Source organism: Danio aesculapii, chromosome 23 (assembly GCF_903798145.1).
Source record: "Danio aesculapii chromosome 23, fDanAes4.1, whole genome shotgun sequence".
NCBI classification, from domain to species: domain Eukaryota; kingdom Metazoa; phylum Chordata; class Actinopteri; order Cypriniformes; family Danionidae; genus Danio; species Danio aesculapii.
This window is the reverse complement of record NC_079457.1, coordinates 18574686-18598124: the sequence shown is the minus strand read 5'-3', so window position 1 is coordinate 18598124 and position 23439 is coordinate 18574686. Positions and strand designations below refer to the sequence as shown.

General features: G+C 35.1%; 1 protein-coding gene across 4 annotated transcripts in view; it reads right to left on the bottom strand.

The window, feature by feature from the left end:
• Positions 1-22615, bottom strand: part of LOC130217191 (calsyntenin-1) — a 74049-nt gene extending 51434 nt beyond the window's left edge. For all 4 annotated transcript variants that reach the window (XM_056449248.1, XM_056449251.1, XM_056449250.1 and 1 more), the window contains exon 1: positions 22298-22615. In XM_056449248.1, the coding sequence (XP_056305223.1) occupies positions 22298-22379 (82 nt within the window). In that variant the 5' untranslated portion in view covers positions 22380-22615. The remainder of the gene's footprint in view (positions 1-22297) is intronic.
• Positions 22616-23439: the final 824 nt, after the last annotated feature.

Genomic DNA, 23439 nt, shown 5'->3' with positions numbered 1-23439 from the left:
CGTGATGGTGGGGAAAAATTGGGTGCAAAAAAAAATTGGGTGAGAGGGGAAAAAAGAATGAATGGAAGAAAAAAAAAACAGTGACAGGAAAATGTTTATGTTTTTGCGCACCCTCGCAAAGATGTTTTGCATTCCCTCGTTTTTCTACAAACACTTCTTGTTCACTTCATACATTTTAACCCTCCCGTTTTTGCCAAGATTCTCCCATATGTTAAAATTCTATCCCGCTATCATCCTATTATTAAGTATTTCCCCATATTTCTCCCATATTTTTAATCTTGAAGCCACATTGAAATTAATATAAAATGTCTGCATTCACTTTCTTTCTATTAAAGCTGTTCGTCGATCATCGCCCTTCATATACAACCTCTGAATCAAATGCATGTATAAGCGCTGACTGACGAACACGTTTCATATGATAAACTGATACCAGAAAACATGGGAAAATAATTCATGACAGGATGATAGCAGGATAGAATGGTAAAATACAGGAAATTCCTGGAAAATACGGGAGGGTTGACATGTATGAAGTGAACAAGAAATGTTTGTGGATCATCATGGATTTCTCAATTAACAAGCTAATTATCTGAATCAGGTGTGTTAAGTAAGGAAGACATTAGGTGCATCCCAAATCGCATACTAATGCACTATTCTACGCCATTTTGTAGTATAAACAGTGCAAGTAGTGCGTTCACTCTGAAAACTCTAAAAATAATAAGTACACTTTAATTACCTGGATGATGCACTTATTCAACCGGTAAATAAAGTGTGGAATGATGGACACTACACGCACTCAACGACCAGTTTGCTTATGTAGCGGAAGGGGTGGAGCTATTTATGTTTATTTTGGATTGTAAAAGCAGTATTCTCCTGCGAGAGTGATTATACCGCCTACCGATGGTGAATGCCGTTATACTCATGGCAGGTATTATTCGGTATTTTGGTCATTTATTTCACTAATTTGGCAACCATCAAACATCATCAGGGAAATGGTTTGAATTTCCGCTTTGTAAAAAACAGGGGGGGGGGGGGGCCGAAACTGAGAACCACAGCAACAACTGCAGCACCAAGAAAGATTATTACTAAAATTTCCGAAGGTTGCAGCTGTCAAAAAACAGTAAGATGTGTAGAATATCACTGGTCTCTCACTGGACGTCACTAGCCCCTCACTGGACGTCACTAGCCCCTCACTGGACGTCACTAGCCCCTCACTGGACGTCACTAGCCCCTCACTGGACATCACTAGTCCCTCACTGGGCATCACTAGTCCCTCACTAGACCTCACTAGTCCCTCACTGGGCATCACTAGTCCCTCACTAGGCATCACTAGTCCCTCACTGGACATCCCTAGCCCCTCACTGGACATCCCTAGCCCCTCACTGGAAACATCATCAAAACATGTAGCAGCTGCCTAATACAACCCTGCAGAAACTGTAAATACACGACAAACACAGATGATATCAAACAGAAGATTAAGCTGCTTTTATTGATTCAATGTGACTAATAATCACAGCTAGAGAATCCTCTCACAGAAAGATTTATTTCAGACACTCAAACTGAAGTTAGGAAGTGGGTTTGGAGTAAATACATGTTATTAAAAATGTGGTATTTTCACATGCTTTCAGATGTAGCAGCAACACAGAGCTGTAGATAAGAGAGACGCTATGAAAACAAGAGTAAATTTCTTTGATTCCAAAATTGCGCCAATTAAAACGATGGCGATTTTTCCATAGCTTGTCAGTGAACTATGACTCTGTGTAGTAAATCCTGTTCAATCTGAAAGCACATGCTGGAGATTTATGACAATATCTGATAAAATGCACATAAAAATAACTTTTTTATGATTAATTGTGCACCACTACTTGACGTCATAGCCTTATCTTGGGTTCTCAAACAGTTTGTGTTTGGTACCAATCTGTACTGAAATTTTAAAAACATCTATTTCCTGCTAACATTTGAATGCTTACTTAAACACGTCCAATAACAGTCATTTCTGTTGAGCACGTAACCACAATGGCCAATTATTGGTGTCTAACTATGCACCCAATGTTGGTGGGAAAAGTTTTTACATTTCAGTAACACTTGGTACCGAAGTCGATACTTACGACAACCCTATCACAGTCAAAAAACAAAATGCTAAAATCTTGGTCCTAGATTAAAACTGATGTCATGGGATTTTTCACATCGGTAAAATTCATAAATGAAAGTAAACCATTGTAAAGAATTCACACAAGTGTTCTGTCAAGTTCAACACAAAGACACCTTCAGTTCCCCAGATGAACTGATGGGGGAGTCAAACACTAGTTAATTATGTAGAAATGTTATCCAATCATAGCAGTGGGTGTTTACTTTCACGTCATCAGAGCAGACTGTGCAGAAAATCTGCACGTTCTCTTAGCCGGCTTCAAAACTAGGCTAGAAAAAAAAACGTATTACTTATTGATTTTGATGTTTTTGAAAGTAAAAACCATGCAAACGTCATAAGTAGACCTAAGACAACAGAAAAATATTATTTAAATAAACAGTTCATGACCCTTATAGAAATTTTATATATGGCACTATATGTAAATTAAATGACATATATGGCATACGAGTTCATGTATGGATTGCACATAGAATGTGTATACAGTATATGCAAAAATGACCATTTACATTTTTTTCAGTCATTGGAATTACAAATGCGAACATACAATAAATTTATGTTAAAATATTTTAGTTATAATTATATATTCTTTTTAAAGTGTGTTCATATATAGCCACATCTGAACTCATGCATGAAATTATAGCTAATTTAGTTGAACATATGTACATATTTGTAATGACTGAATACTACCATTTTTGCAATATTCATTCAATTTCCTTCGGCTTAGTCCATTATTTATCAGGGGTTGCCACAGCGGAATGAACCACCAACTATTCCAGCATTTTTTTACGCAGCGGATGCCCTTCCAGTCAAAACCCAATACCAGGAAACACCCATATACTCTCATTCACAAACACACACACACTCATACACTACGGCCAATTTTGTTTACCCAATTCACCTATACTGCATGTTTTTGGACGGTGGGAGAAACGGGAGCACCCGGAGAAAACACACACAAAACAGGGAAAACATACAAACTCCACACAGCCAGGACTCGAACCAGCACCCTTCTTGCTGTGAGGCGACAGTGCTAACCACTGAGCCACCATGCCACCCCGTTTTTTGCAATATATGAATATATATCAAATATGAACTGATCATATATATCATATATGTAATTTGCATATATTGACAGCTTTCACAGAAAATTACCACCAGGCTCCAGATTACCACAAATAACCTGAAAGTGTTCTCTAAGGCCGCATTTACAATGCAGATCTTAATGGGTGTTGAGTGACAGCTGATAATAAAAGAGCGCTCTTTTCTCAATTCATGCATTTAATCTGTTTGCAGGGTTTCATTTTTTAAATTCTTTTTGACAAGCTGTTCTACTATAGTTTGACAGAAAAGTTCTCATTTGGCCATCTTCTTTTAATCTAGGCTTGTTTAAATCAGTAGGCATTTTATTGTCATGTCCATAGCATGATTTATGCACCTGATATATGCAACAGTTTTATATTAGTTTATATTGGTTACATGGTGGATATTGCGCTCTCTCTCTCTCTCTCTCTCTCTCTCTCTCTCTCTCGTTAACATTAAATACTTGTGCTACATGACAATATAAAAGCTTTTTTAGTCCTCGTGTATGAGATTTAAGGTTTGGGACTCGGGTGCTGAAGTCTGTTCTGAAATGAAAGCGTCAGGCTTGACATCATTCGCTATGGTTTTTAATGACGCACGACTCACACTGACATGTAAAAATCCGATCTACCTGCTTACACTGCAGACACGAGGGCACGGATCTGATTCATATCGGATAAATTACCACACATGAAGAAGGCCTGAATCTGATTTGAGTAAATCGGAATCAATGTGATTTTTTTCCTGCTTAGACATACATTGGCCATATACGATCTGTGCCACATGGGAGAAAAACAATCGGAAATGAGTCACTTGAACCAAGTCTGATCTTCAAATACCTCACTTAAGTTATTTTATATTGTGACACAAAATATTATTCAAAACTGCTCTTTTACTTCTCTTACAAATAACTTGAATAACTCGACAGTGAACTTAACATTTAGGAAACTGTATAAATTGCTGTCATTTTAATCTGTACTGTTAAACCAATAGCACACTGCTAATACAATGTAACCATGGCAATGAAAATCTCATCTCAATGAGAGAATTGTTTAATAAAAAAACCCACAAATGATGACAGCACACTAAAAATATGATTTCATAATGACAGAAAGTACAGTCGAAATGTGGTTACAGGCTAGAGACTGCTATAGATAGAAACGCACTTTTATCGATGTCTGAAGAGGTTGTTACAGCATGGCATTTTATAGATGAAAGCCATGTAAATCAATGTTACATAACTGGTGCATTAGAGCGGCACTGATACTTGAGCACAGTGGAGTAAATATGCACAGAGAGATCACAGTTCAATCACTTTCATTCAGACGGATTCATCTGCAGCATGATTAAAGGACAGTAATATGTTTTTTTGAAGTCCGTAGGAGAGTGGAACAGAAAGGAAAGAGCTCAAGAATAGTATAATATAATATAATATAATATAATATAATATAATATAATATAATATAATATAATATAATATAATATAATATAATATAATATAATATAATATAATATAATATAATATAATCATCATAAGTTTGTTTACTATTACCGTTGATTAAATTTAATTTTTGGATATTAAAGTCACATTTATTATTATTATTATTATTATTATTATTATTATTATTATTATTATTATTATTATTATTATTATTATATTATTATTATTATTATTATTATTATTATGGCTGCACAATATCGGAAGAATCTAACATTGTGATATTTTATTATCATGCGATTTATATTGCATTATGAAAACAATTTCACCAGACAACTTGAACATTGTTATTTGGAAAGATTTTATAATGTTAGAACACATAAATTATAACTTTATTATTATCTGCAAACATAGATAAAAGACATAAATTAAATACACAGTGTTTTATTGTTTTCCAAGGAGTTTAACAGTATTCAGGTAAACAGTAATTGAATTATTAAATGCTAAATATTACTCTTTGTTATATAATTAATCCAATAAATTTAATTATTTCAATAAAATTAATTAATACAATAAAATTAATCATTAGTGAAGTTTCAAACGAAACAATTTCAACACTGCATATGCTGAGATTTGACTATTGTGAATGATCACATTTCAATATCGATGCTGAAACGATATATTGTGCAGCCCTAATTATTATACTACTACTAATAATGCTACTACTACTTCTAATAATAATCATAATAATAAAATAAACTAACATTAACATTGTATAAACATGTATTGTTAACATGATATATAAATACCAATATAAAAAAACAACAAATAACTTTGATAACAATAATAAAAGCAATAACATTATATATGATGTTTATAATAACCTTATTATCATTCAGTAGTAATGATTTCAACGTCATGATGGCTTTAACATTCAACAAAAATACACACTGTTTAATACTGCATATTTATTATTTAACATTTTCATTAGACAACAGAACTGCAGCGCAAAAAAATACCCCCCTTCACCTTCAACAGTCAACGGAACATTATCATTAAAGCAAGAGCACCTTTACAACTGCAGACAATATTCGTATTTGACAAGCCGTTTGTCACCATCCATTCTCCAGATTACAGTCATTTGGATAATATCCACAAATTAAGCCATTTAGCCGTAATCAAATCTTTTGTACGCTAGCAGGCACAAATTAGTGGATAATGATGCAGCCGAGTGAGGAAACACAGTTGGCCTGGAGCTTGAAGCTTCTTTCAAGATTATCAGATCTCAGACTAAAACTGAAGAAATTCAGAATAGAGCAATCCCTTTGCATGCTTTTTGTGCAGTGACCAGCACAAATGAGTACAGATTTATCAGAAAACATGGTAACACTTTACAATACACTAACAAACAATAAACTCTGCTAGGACACATTTATTAATTACAGTAACATTTACTAATGCATTATTAATATCAAATGCTGTGCTTGCTATCATTAGTTATTAGACAGCTATCTAAAATACTCAATTCTGATTGGTCAGTCACAACTTTCCAAGGTATGTTATTCCCAGACAACAACTGCTGAATAACACAGGCTTATCCCGAAACATTGAAATGTCTTGACCGTTCGCATACAAATAGCCAACATACACTAACATTCATAGGAATGTGCTAGTCTGTCACACCACTGTTTATTCAGCAAAAACAACTGTCCTGGATGTACTTTCTCCCTAGCTTAATGCACTGCGAGTTAACATGAACTAACAATGAACAACTCTATTGATTCATGTTTATTAATGTTAGTTGATGAAAATACTTTAATAAATGTATTGTTTCTTGTTTTTTCATGTTATTAAATTTATTAACTGATTTTAACTATGTGTCCCATAAGTGTAACCCAAAACACTTATTATGCTTTAAAATTAATAGTTTTAATGGGATCAATAAAAAGTATTTACATTAAATAAGCCAGTATCAATGCCAAAACGGGAACTATTCTAATAAAATAATTTCCAGGGTTTCTGCAGGTTTCAAGTCAAATGTAAGACTTTTAAAGACCCTTTAGGACCATTAAGAATAAAATTTTAGACTTATACAGGGTTAAAGACTGTTTTTTTTTTCTAATGGCCCAGTATTATCATGTGTGATTGTTTTTAGTTGTTTTTCCCTGATTAGAGAGTTTAATTAGGGTAATTTGCTGTAAAAATGTCTAACAGCTGTTATAAATTGAATCTTTTTGCAATAAAAAACGTAAATATAAAAATGAGGTTTTATTGAGATGTAGGTCATTGGATAGAAGTCGGCTTGACTGAGGAGCTCTACTTGGACAAAGCAAAAATAAAGCCTGTTTAAAATGATTTAAGAACAAAAACACAAGATTTCAGTGAATTAAAGACTTTTAAGTGCCTAAAAGTTTGTTTTTGAAATTTAAAGATGTTTCAAGACTTTTTAAGACCCAGCGGACACCCTGAATTTTAGATCCTGGTGCAAAAATTAAAGAAAAATATTAACTTCATTAATTTGTAATAGACTAAGTTGTGAATATATTTAAATTTGGTTGATTTAGTTTATTTTTTTTTCATTCTTTGTAGGTTGCATTTATTTTTTTGAACATTATTTGAACATTATTTTCTCATCCTAAATACATCAGGCCACCACACTGTTAAGTTAATCATAATAACGGTTTAATAAAACTGTTTTCTAATCATACATATTGTCAATATTGTTCTATAATTTATATATTATGCACTAATTAAAATATTTTTTTTTAATCGTAGTGTTCAAAATGGCTGTATTGTGGGTCTGAAGAGCTAAAAAAAAAACATGACAGTCTGAGTGAAGCAGAGGCATCCGGAACAAGCCGGCGGCTTTATATCCACACACATTCCAAGCTACATATTGGAGTTGGCAAGCAGAGAATCGTCTAGTCACAGTCTTTTCCATGCTTTATCCAGCACAATTAGATTGCATCACCGTGACCGTCTAGGACACAGAGCATGTGCTGCTATCGCTATGTTATCTGATCAATGAAAAATATTATTTCAAGGACTTAGGCCAGAGAGCATGCATGGGTTTGGCGCAGATGGGGGGTCCAGGTCAGGCTGTATTGTGCTATGCCCGGCATGCAATCCTGTTAGCCATCATGTAAACCCACTGACACCTAATCCCATAATGAGATGCTCCCGTTTCATTCACTTACAAGGTCACCGACTTTACTAAGAACTGTGGAGTGTCGCATATGGCGAGTCAAAAGTTTACTGCAAGACGGCTGTGAGAACGGTCTGATAACTTAAGCCCAAAGTATACTACATAGTGCGAGTTAACGTTTTTGTGCACAATTTTTATTTTCGGAGGTTTTTTCTTTCCATTTAATGTGCGGTATCAAATTCCATTAAAAAGCACTCTTCCACCAGTCACGTGTCAACAAGCTTGCCTCCCCCCTGGCCCCCCTACATTTGTACGCATATTTTTGTGTCAAAACGCCATGGAGAAGCGAGATCAACCATCGGTGGCAGACGTCGGAGATATGACCGAGGCCTCTCTCTGCGCGCTCTAGTTTTCTCTCGGGTACACGCTCCCACGCGCACTTGCTCTCTCTGTCAGTGACGGTGCTGCGCGCATTAGCCTAGTTCCTCGCATTCGTCAGAGGTTGACGCCCATATTGACACAGGTAATGGCGATTTTAACACTTTTAATATAGGAACTCCTCGGCTATGCAGAGACTATTATTAATCAGAAATCTAGTGTACATAATTTTACTTTAGGAAATGCAGTATTCAACTTACAAACAGTCAGCAAGTGCCAAAGATCAGATGTAACACATTCATCAAATGCAGTTATCAGTCACGCTCATGTAAGTCATATTCAACTCGTTTAGTTTTGCCTTCATTCATTTTTGATTTCCGCCTTCAACACATTATTTACAACACATTTTTAAACACAATAGTTTAACTAACTAATTTCTAATATCGAATTTTTTTATCTTCCCCATGGTGACAGTCAGTGCATCAGTTTACTAGTTATATATAACATTTTACCCCCCAGTTTCTCTTGTCTAGAACCACCACTTACTATAACATGTATGACAGGATCATGAAAGGAACATTCAAAAAGCAACTCATGTAAACACCTTGATCATATTGTTGTCTTATTCAGATTAAGGCAAATCATTAGATTACTGATGTCCATGTAAACATAGTCACAAGCCCCAACCCTAGAAAAAAGGAGTTCAGTATTTTGATGACAGCCTTTCCACAGGTTAGTAGTAAGCTAATGTAATTTCATAATGCAAATCTTAAATTCATGCTAACCAACAAATGATCAAAGGAAATATATTAATATAATTCAAATATACAAAAATATGAATTGATGTTTACTTTAAACTTTAATTATATTCTTCTATTAAACTTATTAAGTAACTTACAAAGATTTTGTCAAATAAAACATTTTTCTAGAGTCATCAACCATAATTTTGTGGCTCAAAAGTATCGGTTTAGGCACCATTTTGGCCCCGGTACCTTTTTAAAGTTTTGATTTAGCACCTGTATCGAAATAACCCCAAACGATACCCAGCTCTAGTTTCTGAACAATCATATTATTCACCTTATTCTTTGCGTACGAGCAGGCGCAGCCATTTGAATCTTTTTGGCTTGAGATTTCCGGTCTTGTTCACTTTCATTCATTTTTAGACGTTAAAAACAATTCGTTGTACTTCTTGATGTTGCAAACTGATATTTTCTTATTATTCTTTTTGTCTGTAAGTCATGCAAATACTGTTTATAGAGCAAGTAGTTTAACCGTTTTCTGCGGTTTAATATTCTTAGTCATTTCTCCCATTGGCAACTGAATCAGAAGTTCTAAAACATACGCAAGAATGAGCACACTTCTGCATTGAAGAATAAGGTCAATAGAGCCTGGAGTAATGAAACCGAAAGTCTGCATTGTAGCAATAAATACTATTTAAATGTATATAAAAAACAAACAAAAAACAAAACTGTAATAGTATTTAGTACTATTTATTACAATTTATTACTAAAAGGGTTCTTCCAAAAAACGTTATAAATACGTTTATAAAATGTTAGAAATCCTAAAAATGTTATAAATCATATATGTCATACTTATTATCAAAATCATACATCATACCAATTTTTTATATGGTAATGTACATAAAAAATAGCATTTCATAAAAAATAAGTGTTTAAAGAAATTCCTGAAATGTTATGTCAAGACAAATTCAAAGACATTCCATTCCATTACTAACAATAAACATAAAATAGACATTACAAACAGTAGCAATGCTTTAAATATATGTTTACTTCCATATAACTTAACACAAACCATCAATAATCTCTGCAGCTGCCGGTTTTAAATTAAATCTAATTATATAGATGTTGTGGCAGATTTGAGATTACCACTTGTTGGGTGGCGGCACTAAAGGAAATCAACAAGTTCTTTTCCTGTAATTATCCACTAGTACATTACTCCACAGGGCTAACAAAAGTCTCCAATAATGGCAAACGGAAGCAATTAATTCGCTGTTGGCTCAGTAACCCATGCAAAATTGTTTCTACTGCAGTGGAGCATAAAGCAATTCTGCAACATACATTGTTCAGCCTAATTTTCACTATTATTTGACATGGGGGGGTTGGGGACATGCTGGTGAATGGGCGTCTTAAAATGGGGAGAGAGGCCGAGTGATATTCTTGGAGGTCTGAATTAAACTGGCAGACCTCTGAAACAATAGTCGAGCGTGAATGTGGGTTTCCTGCATTATGATTTGATTGATGAGGGGAGGCTAAAGGTTATAATGTCAGCTATGCTTGTTCATCCATCTGCCAGAATCCCTGTGAAGACAGAACTGCCTGAACACTCATGTATAAAGCAGCTGGCCAGCAAAACCACATATGAGCCAAACACCATTCAAAAAAGACCAGTTACCTAATGTCACAGACATTACAGAATGCTTAGACATAAGTTTCAAGCATGCGCGCACCACATTTAAAATAACATATCATGAAAATCATACTCTTCCCATGGTTTCTGTGTATAAACTTTGAACAAACCCAGAAAACATGAATAAAAATCCTTCCTTTGGTTTCTACTGACTACACTGCCAGCCATAGAGGACATCCAGAAGAAACACTGTCTGCGCAGAGCACGCAGTATTCTTAAGGACACCTCTCACCCTGCTCACAGACTGTTTTCACTCCTGCCTTCCGGCAGGCGCTTCAGGCTTCCCCGGACAAAAACCAGCAGACTGAGACTGAGAACAGCTTTTTCCCCAGAGCTGTCTCCCTTTTGAACTCTGCCTCTCACTGACTCTTTTGCCCCCCGAACACACCCCCCCACACTCCTCTAACTTATACCCCTCACAATCACTGCACTCCTCATCATTTAACAATTGCACATTTAAAAATTTGCACATATTTATTGCACTGATTCACTTATTTGAACTGTACATACCCACTGCACATGGACATTTGTAATTATGTTTATCTATCTGCACACTTCTGATTATTAATAGCATCCTGTCCTATATTCATTTATTGTAAATCTCTGTTCATAGCAACCTGTATATAATGTTCATAGCACATCCATCTGTAAATATACCATAGTTTTTCTATAACTGTACTTATAACTTATACCTGTATCCTGCACTTGCTGCTATTGCCACTGCTGGTTAGACCGAAACTGCATTTAGTTGCCTTGTACCTATACATGTGTAATGACAATAAAGTTGAATCTAATCTAATCTAATCTACTTGATCTAGAATCCTCTCACATTCATGATCCTCCAATCAGCATGTTTCCTGCAACAGTAGCCATTTTGGGTTATTTACTAGAAATTAGAGATTTACAATGGCTGTGCCATAAAACATTATTATGTGTGTATGTGGATGCACCAACAAACATAAGAATCTACAAAGATCTGAGCATATTCTGGTTGAATTGATTTTTGAAGAAAATGAGCTAAAAATGTTGGTAAAACATTGTATTTTTGGGAAAGATATACTTTGGACTGTTTCAAGTACAAGGGTCAGTTCAACACCGAAAAAACAATGGTGTGCTTGGTTTTAAGGTAACTTTATTCTTTCATGAGTTATTTACAAGCCCCCTTACATATACTAATGTGCCACAAACAGGACGTAAATATCACCAACCATTTCCTTTTTATTAATGTGTATCCATATAAATGGCCCACCCTGTAGTTTGGTGCCTCATTGCTGGTGTGTATGTAGAATTTGCCATGTGTGCAAGATGCGTTACAGCGGTTTTCAGATTTATGCATTTTACAGTAACAGAAACGCTATTGTCATGTAAACAAAACAGGCAAAGCACATGCAAAGCTTTTGCCTGTAAATAAAGTGTAAATGGCCCCTAAGTCCCCTATAAATGGTTCACCAATAGGTGGCTTTTTCCGGTCAATGTGACTCAGAAACCTTTTGGTGCCAGCGTTCACAGCCAATGTGCGATTCACCACAGCCTTTGTCAATTAACAGCACAGACGCCTCCGTTCTCACCTTGAGTGCGAGGGAGCTGTGAGTTCTCACCGAGCACACAGCTGCTTTACAATTTAAGGTCTAGTGGTGCTAGTGTAAGATAACTACTGATCCACACCGCGGCTGAAATGCATTTGCCTTCACACTTGATGGGTTTGAGGCCATTTCTGAAAGAGATTTATAACAGCTTCTTTTTGAAGCATCATGCAGAATTCATTGCTGTGGTTTGACGTCTTTGCTGAGCAGAGCCTATTCTCATGTGAATAACGCAGGACAATGGGCCATCCCAAGATCTCAATACAATGGCCTGCTACGATGCAAATCGCTAAGCAAATGATTTGACACCTCCAGAACTACGGAGACAGCTTTCTTCAACATGAATATACAAATCATGATGGAAGAAGCCTAACATTTCAATGCAAAACTCCATGTTAATTACTACATGTTGGAAAAGACTTTAAAATAACAATAGAAAACCTTATGTCTCTGCTTTTGAATGCAGTATTTTTCACCAATGCTGGCTATATTTGAAATCGTTGTAACTAGGGCTGAACAATATATCATTTGAGCTTTGATATCGCAATGTGTATATCTGCAATAGTCAAATCTCAGGATTAGGTTATTTAATAAAGCTTTAAAGATCAATAATTAATAAGATATATTATTAAAGATATAAAAATATAATTAAAGATAATATTAAATATTATTTTTAAAAATTACAGGACCCATGTTATTTTATGCTTGATTGTTCAGTTTCTACTTGAATACTGTTAGATTCTCTAGAAAGCCATAAAGCACTGTTATTTAACTTTTACTTTTGCTCTGTCATATTTATATTTGCTAGCGATTAATTTTATTTTATGATGATCTTCCTAGTCTGTCTAAATTAATGAAATATATCTAAATATAGCTATTCAGATTATCTGGTGAAATTATATTCATATCGCAGCAAACCAAAATATCACAATGTCAGATTTTTCAAATAACTTGCAGCGCTAGTTGTAACATTATTTTTTACAGCACTTGTAATCACTTTAGTCTAGATATGGATGCAGAAAATAAGAAAATCTGTTCAAATATGTACTTTTTCCTAACTACTAAACATTTTACAAAATTTCCTCACGCTCAATACAGATAATTGCCAGATACACCAATTTACCTCATCTATCATAATGCTCCCTTTAACAACAACTCATAAATGATCATATTGCTGCGATGGGACAACAATAGAAACATTTGTTTAAAGTTTTTTACACCAATTTCCACATACAGACAACAACACTACCAAAATGACCCCTATTCACACAGATCTGCAAAAAATGACTAAGAACTAAGGAATAACCAATTTGGATTTTTTTTTTAACTGATACTGATAACATTTTATATTAAGAAACCAATAAACAATATCCGCTTGTTAAGTGTGACATCACGCGAAGTGGCTTCTAGGTCTAAACGCTCTATCAAACTGTATGGGGAGACTCAAATAATGCTAATAATAAACGTTTATTAAGTGCTGTAATACTTTCGAAAATCAGGATCGCAATTCAATCACAGAAAGTGATTTTTTTTATAAATTGTTAAAATATTGGCGTCTGTGATGCAGCAAGTCCAGAGGCTGTTGTGTACACCATGATTTTATATACTAAATTTATTGTAATGTGTGAATAAAAAGTGGTCATAAATGAATATTTTTTTCAATTCAAATGAGTAGCGGCTTGGACCCGGACACATTATTTCTCACGTCAAACCTTGACAAGCGGATGAGCCTCATTACAAAAGTGCAAACAAATACAGCAGACAAAACAGTTTTTAATTTAAAACCTTAATTCTACCAAAACAAGATAACTTCAGGGGAAAAAAGCCAATCACAAAATGGTATTTTTGTAGTTTTGAGACATACCAGTGTTGTTTTTGCACTGCGAGACCATGAGAAATTGTTATTTCAGGGCCAAAAATGTTAATGTTCTTATTTAAAAAGCCACAGCATAAACATATCCTATTTTTTACACTCTTTTACAAATAGCTTTTGCTGGTTGTTCAAAATACTTATTTAAAATGAGCTGAATCAACAACTCTTTTTTTATGGGAGGGGAGGGGCACTTAATTGTTTTGTTCAATCCACTAGAGGTGTGAACCTAAACTGGTCTCACGGTTCGTTTCGGTTACGATTATCTTGCCATCGATGGTGCATTGACGATGCTTTCCATACAGAAATTTATATTTTACTTCACTGCACAAGAATTCTTGTATTAAAATGTATATTTTATAAATACATTATATGTATTTATAATTTACAATTCTGTTGTTTACTACAAGCAGTAAATGAAAACACTCTTTTTGAATGTATCAAGCTAAACTTAGTAAAATGAGAGAACAACATGAGCATTTAAAGCAAATAAACAAGTGTAAATATTATCCCGCTTGCTTTTTGAGCGCTGTCAAGCAAGTTTAACGCCTATGATTGGTCAACAGAAAAACAGAAAAGGCTGTGCAGCAAATCACAGTGCACAGAAGAAACAATTAATTTTGACACCCCTACAATCAACTTACATTTGCAAGAACAACTTAATCAATTTGCATTGTGACAACATAAAGTATTGCTGTGCATTTTTTACAGTGTAAGTTGTTCTAAACTTTAAAGCCACACTTAAATGTTTGCACACACATTTAAAATGCCACTGCTTGTTAAAACAGGTCAGGGAATCGATTGTTCATAGAGGTTTAATACCCTGTAAACAAACGCGAAAGGAAATCTCTGGAGTCAACTGGCCAACATATCTCCCAGTAGAAAGGGTTCATAGCCAGACCAAAGCAGAGGGTCAGTGTGGTACTCAAGGAAGTATCTGTTTGTCCACCAGAGCAGTCGCAACAGAACAACAAGGCCCAGACGTTTTAAATGGGGGTGGGGGCAGGGCGGTGTGAACGCGGCTCAATCACAGCTCAGTATGGAGCGCACAAAGGCCCAGTGAGAGTGAAAGTGAGCTGTAGCCATAGAACACAGAGCTGCTTTTCAGGTCTCCGGAGGCCAAGCCGCACAGACTTCAATCCACAGGTAACACCCACTCTCTGGTTACCTGTTCCCATGGAGTGGTGCTGACGTGATGAGGCGCGGAATAGCAGAGGGACGCATTTATCAAGCTAAACAAAGGGGCAAAAACCCGGACAGACACTGAATGGATGGGCTCTCTCTTCAGAGAACTCAACATGTGGACTGGGTTGACCTGAAATGTAAGGAGGTTATGGGTAGGGTTACTGTTCAAATAGGTTTCAATTGGGTCCACATTAAGGTCTCAGTTTTAGGGCACTTAGAGACGCTCTTTATTTCATTTCTTGCAATATAATGGTAGTAGTTTTTAGATTTAGGTAAACTCATGACAGAAAATCTGGAATCTTTTGCAGCTTTCAATGGCAAAGGAACCCTCAAAAGGCATATGGCTGATGCAACCAATCAAAGCCCATGCTATATATTGACGTTTAAGGATGTGACGTTTATTGATGTCTTTTAGTCTATGGAATAAACAACACATGTTTTTGAAAAGTTCAAAGAGGGGTATGTGGGACAACTAACCAGTTGCCAAAAAAACACTTTGTCTGCACTGATAGCCTCATGGGAAGTGTGCCAACATGTTGACGAACTGCACTTTGGGCATCCTAAATTTGAATTCCGACTCACTTTCCCAATCCCATCCTTCTCTCCATCTTCAATTTCATTGTCTGTCCAATCACAATAAATCTTGAGAGTCTAATCACAATAAAAAAAAGAGAGACAGAAGCACATTTTTCTTTATTGTTTCTAATATTTATTACAGTTACTAATAAAAGTTTCAGTAAAAAAGTTACAGTACTAATAAAGTTTCTAATAAATATTAAATTTCATATGTGATATGTTAAAAGTTCAAAATTAACACCTCCAAAGTGTATGTGAAACAACTATTGTATTTATATTAATATATTTATTCAGTTAGTTTGACTACGATTAGAGCAAGCAGTCATAACCAAATCAAGGATGCAATAAACTGGTTAATATAATTTCTGACCATGTGACACTGAAGTCTGGAGAAATGGTTCATTAAAATTAAGTTAAACAATGCAAATAAATAATATGGATTTAAACTTTATTAGAACTGTTAAAATTAAATTACCATTTCACAGTTTTTACAAAAAAAACCCCTTAATATTCTTTGTGCTTGGTCAACTACCCAAACACACATCTAATCTGGGACTAAAGAATGTGAATCCTGCATTAATACCTTGTGCCTTCAGATTAGACCATGTGATTGTGAACCAAACTTCTAAAATGAATTCAAATATATTCTCAAAATCTAAAAAAAATTTAATAAATCAAAAAAGCACAGTAAAACTTATTTCAATACAATAACACAACCAGACTACCCTCTTAGGAGAGACACTACTTGATCAACAAAGCATTAATCTGAGAGACTAGCCCTACTAACAGCCATAAAATGTATAACTTTGAGATGGAAGGATTCTAAACCACCTACTACTTCCATGTGGATTAAAAAAAAGTGTCATTTTATATGCATTAGGAAAAAATTGCGTTTCGTTTGAAAAAAACGGCAAGATTTGTTTGTCAAATACTGGGGCAGCTTCATTTCTTACTTGGGTATAACAGGACAGAATGCTTAGAACCTGACTTTTTTATGTTTTCTTGTTGAATTTATTCATGGTTTATTTGTGCCACTACGGGTTGGAGGTTTGGGGCATGTATAGGGCAGTATGTGTGTGAATGAAAGATCTTTAGATTATTCTGCAATTTGTGTTTAATTTGGAAAAGCCCAATAAACAATGTTCAAAAACACAACCAGCCAAAACATTCAGCATGCGTACTTTACATGCACCATATTGTTTTAGGAAGATCAACAATAGCAGTCGACCATGCCAAAAAGACAGACCTTATATTGAGTACATAATGACCTATTCTTGACAGATCACTGACTCAATTCATCTCACAAGGGGGCCAATGAAATGACCACTGACTGCCCGGCTGTCACAATGACTAAGAGCTGATTGTTTGAAGGAATCTCAAGCCACACTGCTATACAAAAACTGAAACTTTAGCATTTATAAGAAAAACAACGAGCAATACTTTTTATTCTGTTATACTTACAAAGTCCTTGGAATTCTAGATTGGTACATAAGTCAAATAATTCCAACAGTGGGCGCTTTGTGACGTGATTATTGCAGCACGCGGCTTTGAGCTCTCAGCCAAGAGACCCTTTGTTTCCCAGAACACAAATTCCATGAATAAAGAGCACAACATATGACACTTGGGTTCTCAGCCATGCATAAAGCAATTCATGAAACTGAAAGAGAAAATAGAAGGACAAAAAAACAATGCATTCATACAAATATGAGAGAAACAAATTCATAAATGCTTTCAAAACACTACAAAAAAGCCCTAAAAGTAATTAAGTTCTAACAGCATGCATCAACAACAGTCCCTGTGCGTTCCCAGCTTCACCAAGAGGAACAATGAGTCTACTGCCTCCTCCTGAGAGAAAGTCTGCTCAGCTTATTTTATCCATCCTCTATGCTGTGTGTATTCTCTTCTTGCCACTGTTCTCAGAATTAATGGGCCCTCCACAGCCTGCATCGAAACGGAGATCTGCTAATGGACGCCTACCCTATCTACAAAACCAACACTTCAAAAGTCTTCTGGTTCCTATGGGAAGAATCTGCAAGATTATCCATCAAGCCATCTGGAAGTTAAGACTTTCTGCTACAGGACTTCACTTACACGGATAAAACAATTGACTGGGGGCCATGGGAGTCAAACAAGCAGCTGTTTATACAAAATCGCCTTTCATCTGAAATGTTTAAAGGATCTAGAAGTACAGCAATCTTACAAATAAAGGGTCCAAACAGGGGTCCAAAAAGCAGTGATGCCATAAATGAACTATTTTGGTTCCAGTAAAGAACACTGTCATCAAAAGTTCTTAAAATAACAATTTTTTTGTCTTCGAGTGAATAACAATGATCCCAAAACGTTTTTCCACCGCAAGGAAACATCTAAGGGTATGAAAATTTTCCATTTATGTTAAATGTTGTAAATGGAACCATTAATTGCAAAAAAATAGAAAAGAAAAAACATTTATTTTTGTGTGAAGTACACGTTGTAAAAATTAAATCATCTTTATAACCTAAAAAAGAGATATATTGCATCTGAATTAACTGAAAATAAACTTCAAAAAATACCATAATTTACAAGAAGTTTCTTGTAACTTCTCGAGTCTACTTAAAAACATTTAATTTATATGAATTATTATATGTTATATGAGTTATCATGAGTGATTCAATGACTCGTTCATAAAGGCTTGTTTGACAGCTGGATGGATCAGCATTTTATTAAGTATTTAATATTAAATAAAAATTTAGTTGAAGAATCAAGTTACTTCCTAAAGGGGATTCAATCTATTTTAGTTGTCAACTTTTCCAGCAGGCACACAACATCAATATTAGGTTAGATTTAGGTCATGATGTCAGGTGACCAAAATTCAACGTCTAGGCAGCGTCTAAGGACAATGTTTTTTGACGCCCAATAGCGACGTCAAATTATGTTGATATATAATTGATTTTAGGTTGTGTTGAAGAGCGACCAAAATCCAACGTCTGATAGATGTCATAGTGGTAACGTTCACACAACATCAAGGTGTAACATGATTAGACGTTGATATTTGGTTGATTTTAGATTGAATGTTGGACATTGATTCGGCCTGACCTTGGGTTCTGACGTCAACCCGATTTTCATTTCCAATCAAAATCCAACGTACCCACAACGTTGGGGTACAACATCAATATAACATCATGCTGACGTCCTGTGCCTGCAGGGTTTACTCAATGAGCCTTTATATCCAAGAAACAAACATTTATCCCAATACTTCTGTGATCATTTCAATGTACTTAAAACATAAATAACTTGTGGTTAAAATAGCATTTTGGCATTCAATTAAATAAAAACAGCAATGGCCTCAAAACTGATTTTAAGGTGAAAGTTTTTGAACATTGTTACTATTTTTTAGTAAATTGTTAATTAATAGTAAATCGTTAGTAAATTGTTGTCACTTAAATGCATATAAATGACAACTTCTCTTGCTATCAGCAGCAGAACAAATGAAGATTTTAATGTTCTGATTTAATGCTCTGAACTGTTCTCATCTAGGAATGTTGGTCCATTCAATTGAGATTGTGATCTTAACAATAAATTGTCTGGCCCTTGGTAACTTCACAAAGATCTTGTCTGACTAAATCCACATTATAACAGTGAAAAAAATCTTTCACATAAAATCTGCTTTCCATATTGTAAGAGCTTTGTGAGCACCGGGTAAATTAATGCATTGCGTTAATTGACATCTTGACATATTTTCAAAACACAGCTTTTGAGGACTTTTATAATTCAACTAAAAATACCCACAGAATATGAGTTTAGAGCACCCTGGCAGCAGGAGAGAGAGCAAGGTGGGGTTTACACTCAGCTGATAACAGCAGGGAAGCGAGCAGGTGTGTTTCAACAAAGCCAGTCAAACTCAAAAAAGAGACTCTGTCAAATGCATCAAGGGTAATAAAGTTATCCAAGGCTAATAAAAACAGAGTGAGACAGAGTAATCATCAGTGGAGGTGGACATTTAAATCGGTTAATTCAGAGAGTCTGTGAAGGAGAAAATGGAGGACTTTGCTTGCCTGTGAATTTTAGACAAGTGCTACTCTAAAACACTTTATTTGCGCTATCAAGAAATGCCAATTTTGACAGTGATAAAAAAACAGCAAACTCCAATCATATGTAAGGAATTCGTTGGCATAGTAATGATCAGAAGTGCTTTAGGCATCATTTAGAAATAAAACTATTTTAATTATTGTTGGCCATAGAATAATTAAACATCAAAACCTTTTAGATAAAGCAAAGAACAATGCTAAACTGATTTAAGGCATGGGCCGGTGTATGATTCTGACGGTATGATAACCTTAGATAAAAATATCATGATTTCACGGTATTAAGATTATTGCTCTAAAATATATTCTTTTTAAATATCTGGGTAAAAAACAGTAACTTTTTTCCCCTTTGAACACAATATATTTTATTTCGAGAAACATTTAAAATATTTTGGAGCAGTAAACATGTCAAGCTAAATAATTCAAATAAATCATTGACTTCTGCTCTTGTTTTAAAAACACAGATTTGTTTAAAATTTAAGACGACATCTTTGGATTGCTTTTCTGCTGGAGATACTGTTGTCCTAAAACACAAACAAATAAAAAAAAAACATAAATAAAACATCGTACACATACCTTAGGAACGGTATAGCAGAAAATGTTGGCGGTTTTAAACCCTTGACTTTTCCAAACCGCGGTATACCTTAAAAACGGTTCTCGTCCCATGCCTAATCTACACAGTGTATTTTAATTCAGAACCACTGGTATATGAATAGTTGGATACTACTGACATTTGGCCTGTTGTCTGGCAAATAAACTTCAGTTTTTCATACTTTTACTATTACTCAGTTGATGAAATGTAAAAAAGCTCTATTTTGTATAGTGATGTTGAATTCTCTATTTTATTTCAAAGATATCTTTGTTTTAAATAATTGAGGACTATGTTGGGTCTCCTCTTGAAGGCCAAAGTCAACCAGTTGAAAACCACTGATAAAATCGTTAAAAATGTAAAATCTAAAAGCATTTAAGATGGTCGCATGATCAAGTCTGAACCATTGAATTGCACCACAGACCACAATATAATTTGTTAATCACGTTATATGTCAGTGGCCTCAAGCCATGCATTCTCAGCTGCCTCACATGGCAAAAACATAATGACTGACAATTATTAGCACCCTATTAATGAACGATGATATTTAGGATTTGTTTTGTACGTGGGTCATTAACAAACAAGAACATAAGCATATTCATTTAAATTTTAAGAAACACGCTTTGAAAAAATCTATTGCTTTGTTCAGGTTGGTTTTTATTTGTTTTTGATTTACCAACAAAATACCTTGATAATAAGTATTAAACAAAAGTGTAATCATAAAGTAGCCTACTAAAAGACTTCTATCCACCTTGAAACTCAATGTTGTCTTCACCTCTCAAAAATGTAACATCTACATGATTTTTGAATGAATCAGTAGACAGAATCTCTCATTATAAAACACTATAATGTATTTTTCTCTTGCATCTGATTTGATTCAGACAAAAAATAAATAGAGAACATGTTATTATTTTTATCTCAATAGATAGATAGATAGATAGATAGATAGATAGATAGATAGATAGATAGATAGATAGATAGATAGATAGATAGATAGATAGACGAATGGAAACTCTTTCATAAAATCCTTATTAAAGTTAAAGTAAATTCATTTTGTACCTTTAAGAATAACAACCATGTAACTGAAAAGCAAGATATTACTGGAATGCAGCGTTTCACAGGCAAATGTTTCGCACATCGAGCTCTCTCTATATACGTGTGTGTCACATTGCTGTAATGTCTGCGCGTGCACCTGCAGCGATGTCCTTCAGTCATATTTAGCTGCGCGTGAGCCGTTTCAAAGATGAATTTTTAAAACCAGAACACACTGTATTCCACACGGGACCTGCAATGCGGACTGCACACTTCATTTTATCTCGATACACAACAATCCAAACCAAAACCAAGTAATGTTATTGCAGGACACCTCCCGCGCTGCCTTTAAAACGGGAGTGCAAACCAAGCACACAGATTTGATTCCCAAGCAAAACGCTGTGATGTGTCCTGGCCACGGGGTGTTGGCACACAAGACTGTTATGTTAAAGGATTGACACTAAAAAAATAGCTGTCAATTGAAACGGAACCGTGAGGGAAATTTCACAGCTGACAGGCCACGGCAATTATTTCATCACATCTTTTCGGGATGAGACGGAGATGGATTTTTCCTAGGCTGCGATATATGCTGGACGCATTACTCACTTATTGATTTTAAGCCATTATTTCAGATTCCTGCTAAGAAACAGTGACCGAGGAACAATAATGAGCTTAAAAATAAATTACAATACATTCGTAAGCTTGATACATTTTAAACGTGGGGAACTATTCATATTATATTCGCATATTGTCATTATATATGAATTAAAAAGCTCTTAAATCTTACCTTTGGTTGCCTCCACCGCGTAAAATAGTCCTAAAAGCAGACCGACTGCAGAAGCGAAAGGTTTGACCCCGCGGATCCGCATCGCGTCTTCGTAATAAAAACAGGGAAAGATTAAAACTGCGTTACTCTGTCTCCTCTCGCCCGAAACAGTGTGATTGGGCTCGGCGTCGCAGAAATATCCAGAAGATGTATATCTCGGATTAGTGCGGTAGTTTTAAGATGGCTGCCGCCGCCACCGCCGTTCAGCTCTCTTCTCTTTCAATCACCGTTCAGTGTCTCTCGCCGCTCCGCTACTGCTGCATCCAACGGGAGCGGTGACGGGCTGACGTCACGCGTGTTATTGTGGGACTGAGTGCGGGCCGCTTTCCATAGGCAACCTCCGACTCTCAGAGAGGGTGTGGATTGAAAAGCTGTGGGGTGGATATTATTTGCACGTGTAAAAATATGTTGTGTGACTGAGAAGGATGTTTTTAAACCATCTTTTGACAGTTTACTAATTAATGATTTTTCATAGGCTAGTCATTATCGCTATCATAGTGTTTCATGAACTAGTCAGCTAGTCAAAATACACAGAAAAAAATTACATTGGCTGTTTGTTCAAACTACTTATTTAAAATGAGCTGAAACAACACAATTATTGAGTTGTTTGTCGGGACAACTTAATTGTTTTATTTTCAATCCACTTAAAGTCGTAAAAACTATTAAGTTAATTTAATTCCTTCATGTTGCGCCAACACAAATCGATTGTGTGGAACCCAGCATTTTTTTTACAGTGCTACTATAATATATACCATGTACTATAATACTATAGGGTACCGCAATAATAAAAGCCTAAATAACATTTTGCTACACCTGGCTGGTTTGGCTACTTGAGAAAATATATTGTTTAATAACTTTACTTTTCAAGTTTAATTTAGAAATTAAGCATTTTTTTCAGTATGTCATATTTTAAACAGTAAATAATATAGTTTTATTGTATTAGGCAAGGCAAGTTTATTTATATAGCACATTTCATACACAATGGTAGTTCAAAGTGATATAAATAAACAAGAATAACAGAAACAAGAAAAAAAAATGATTAAAACAGATTAAAATGTGTTAAAACACATTTATGAAAGAATGAAAAAGAAAGAAATACAATG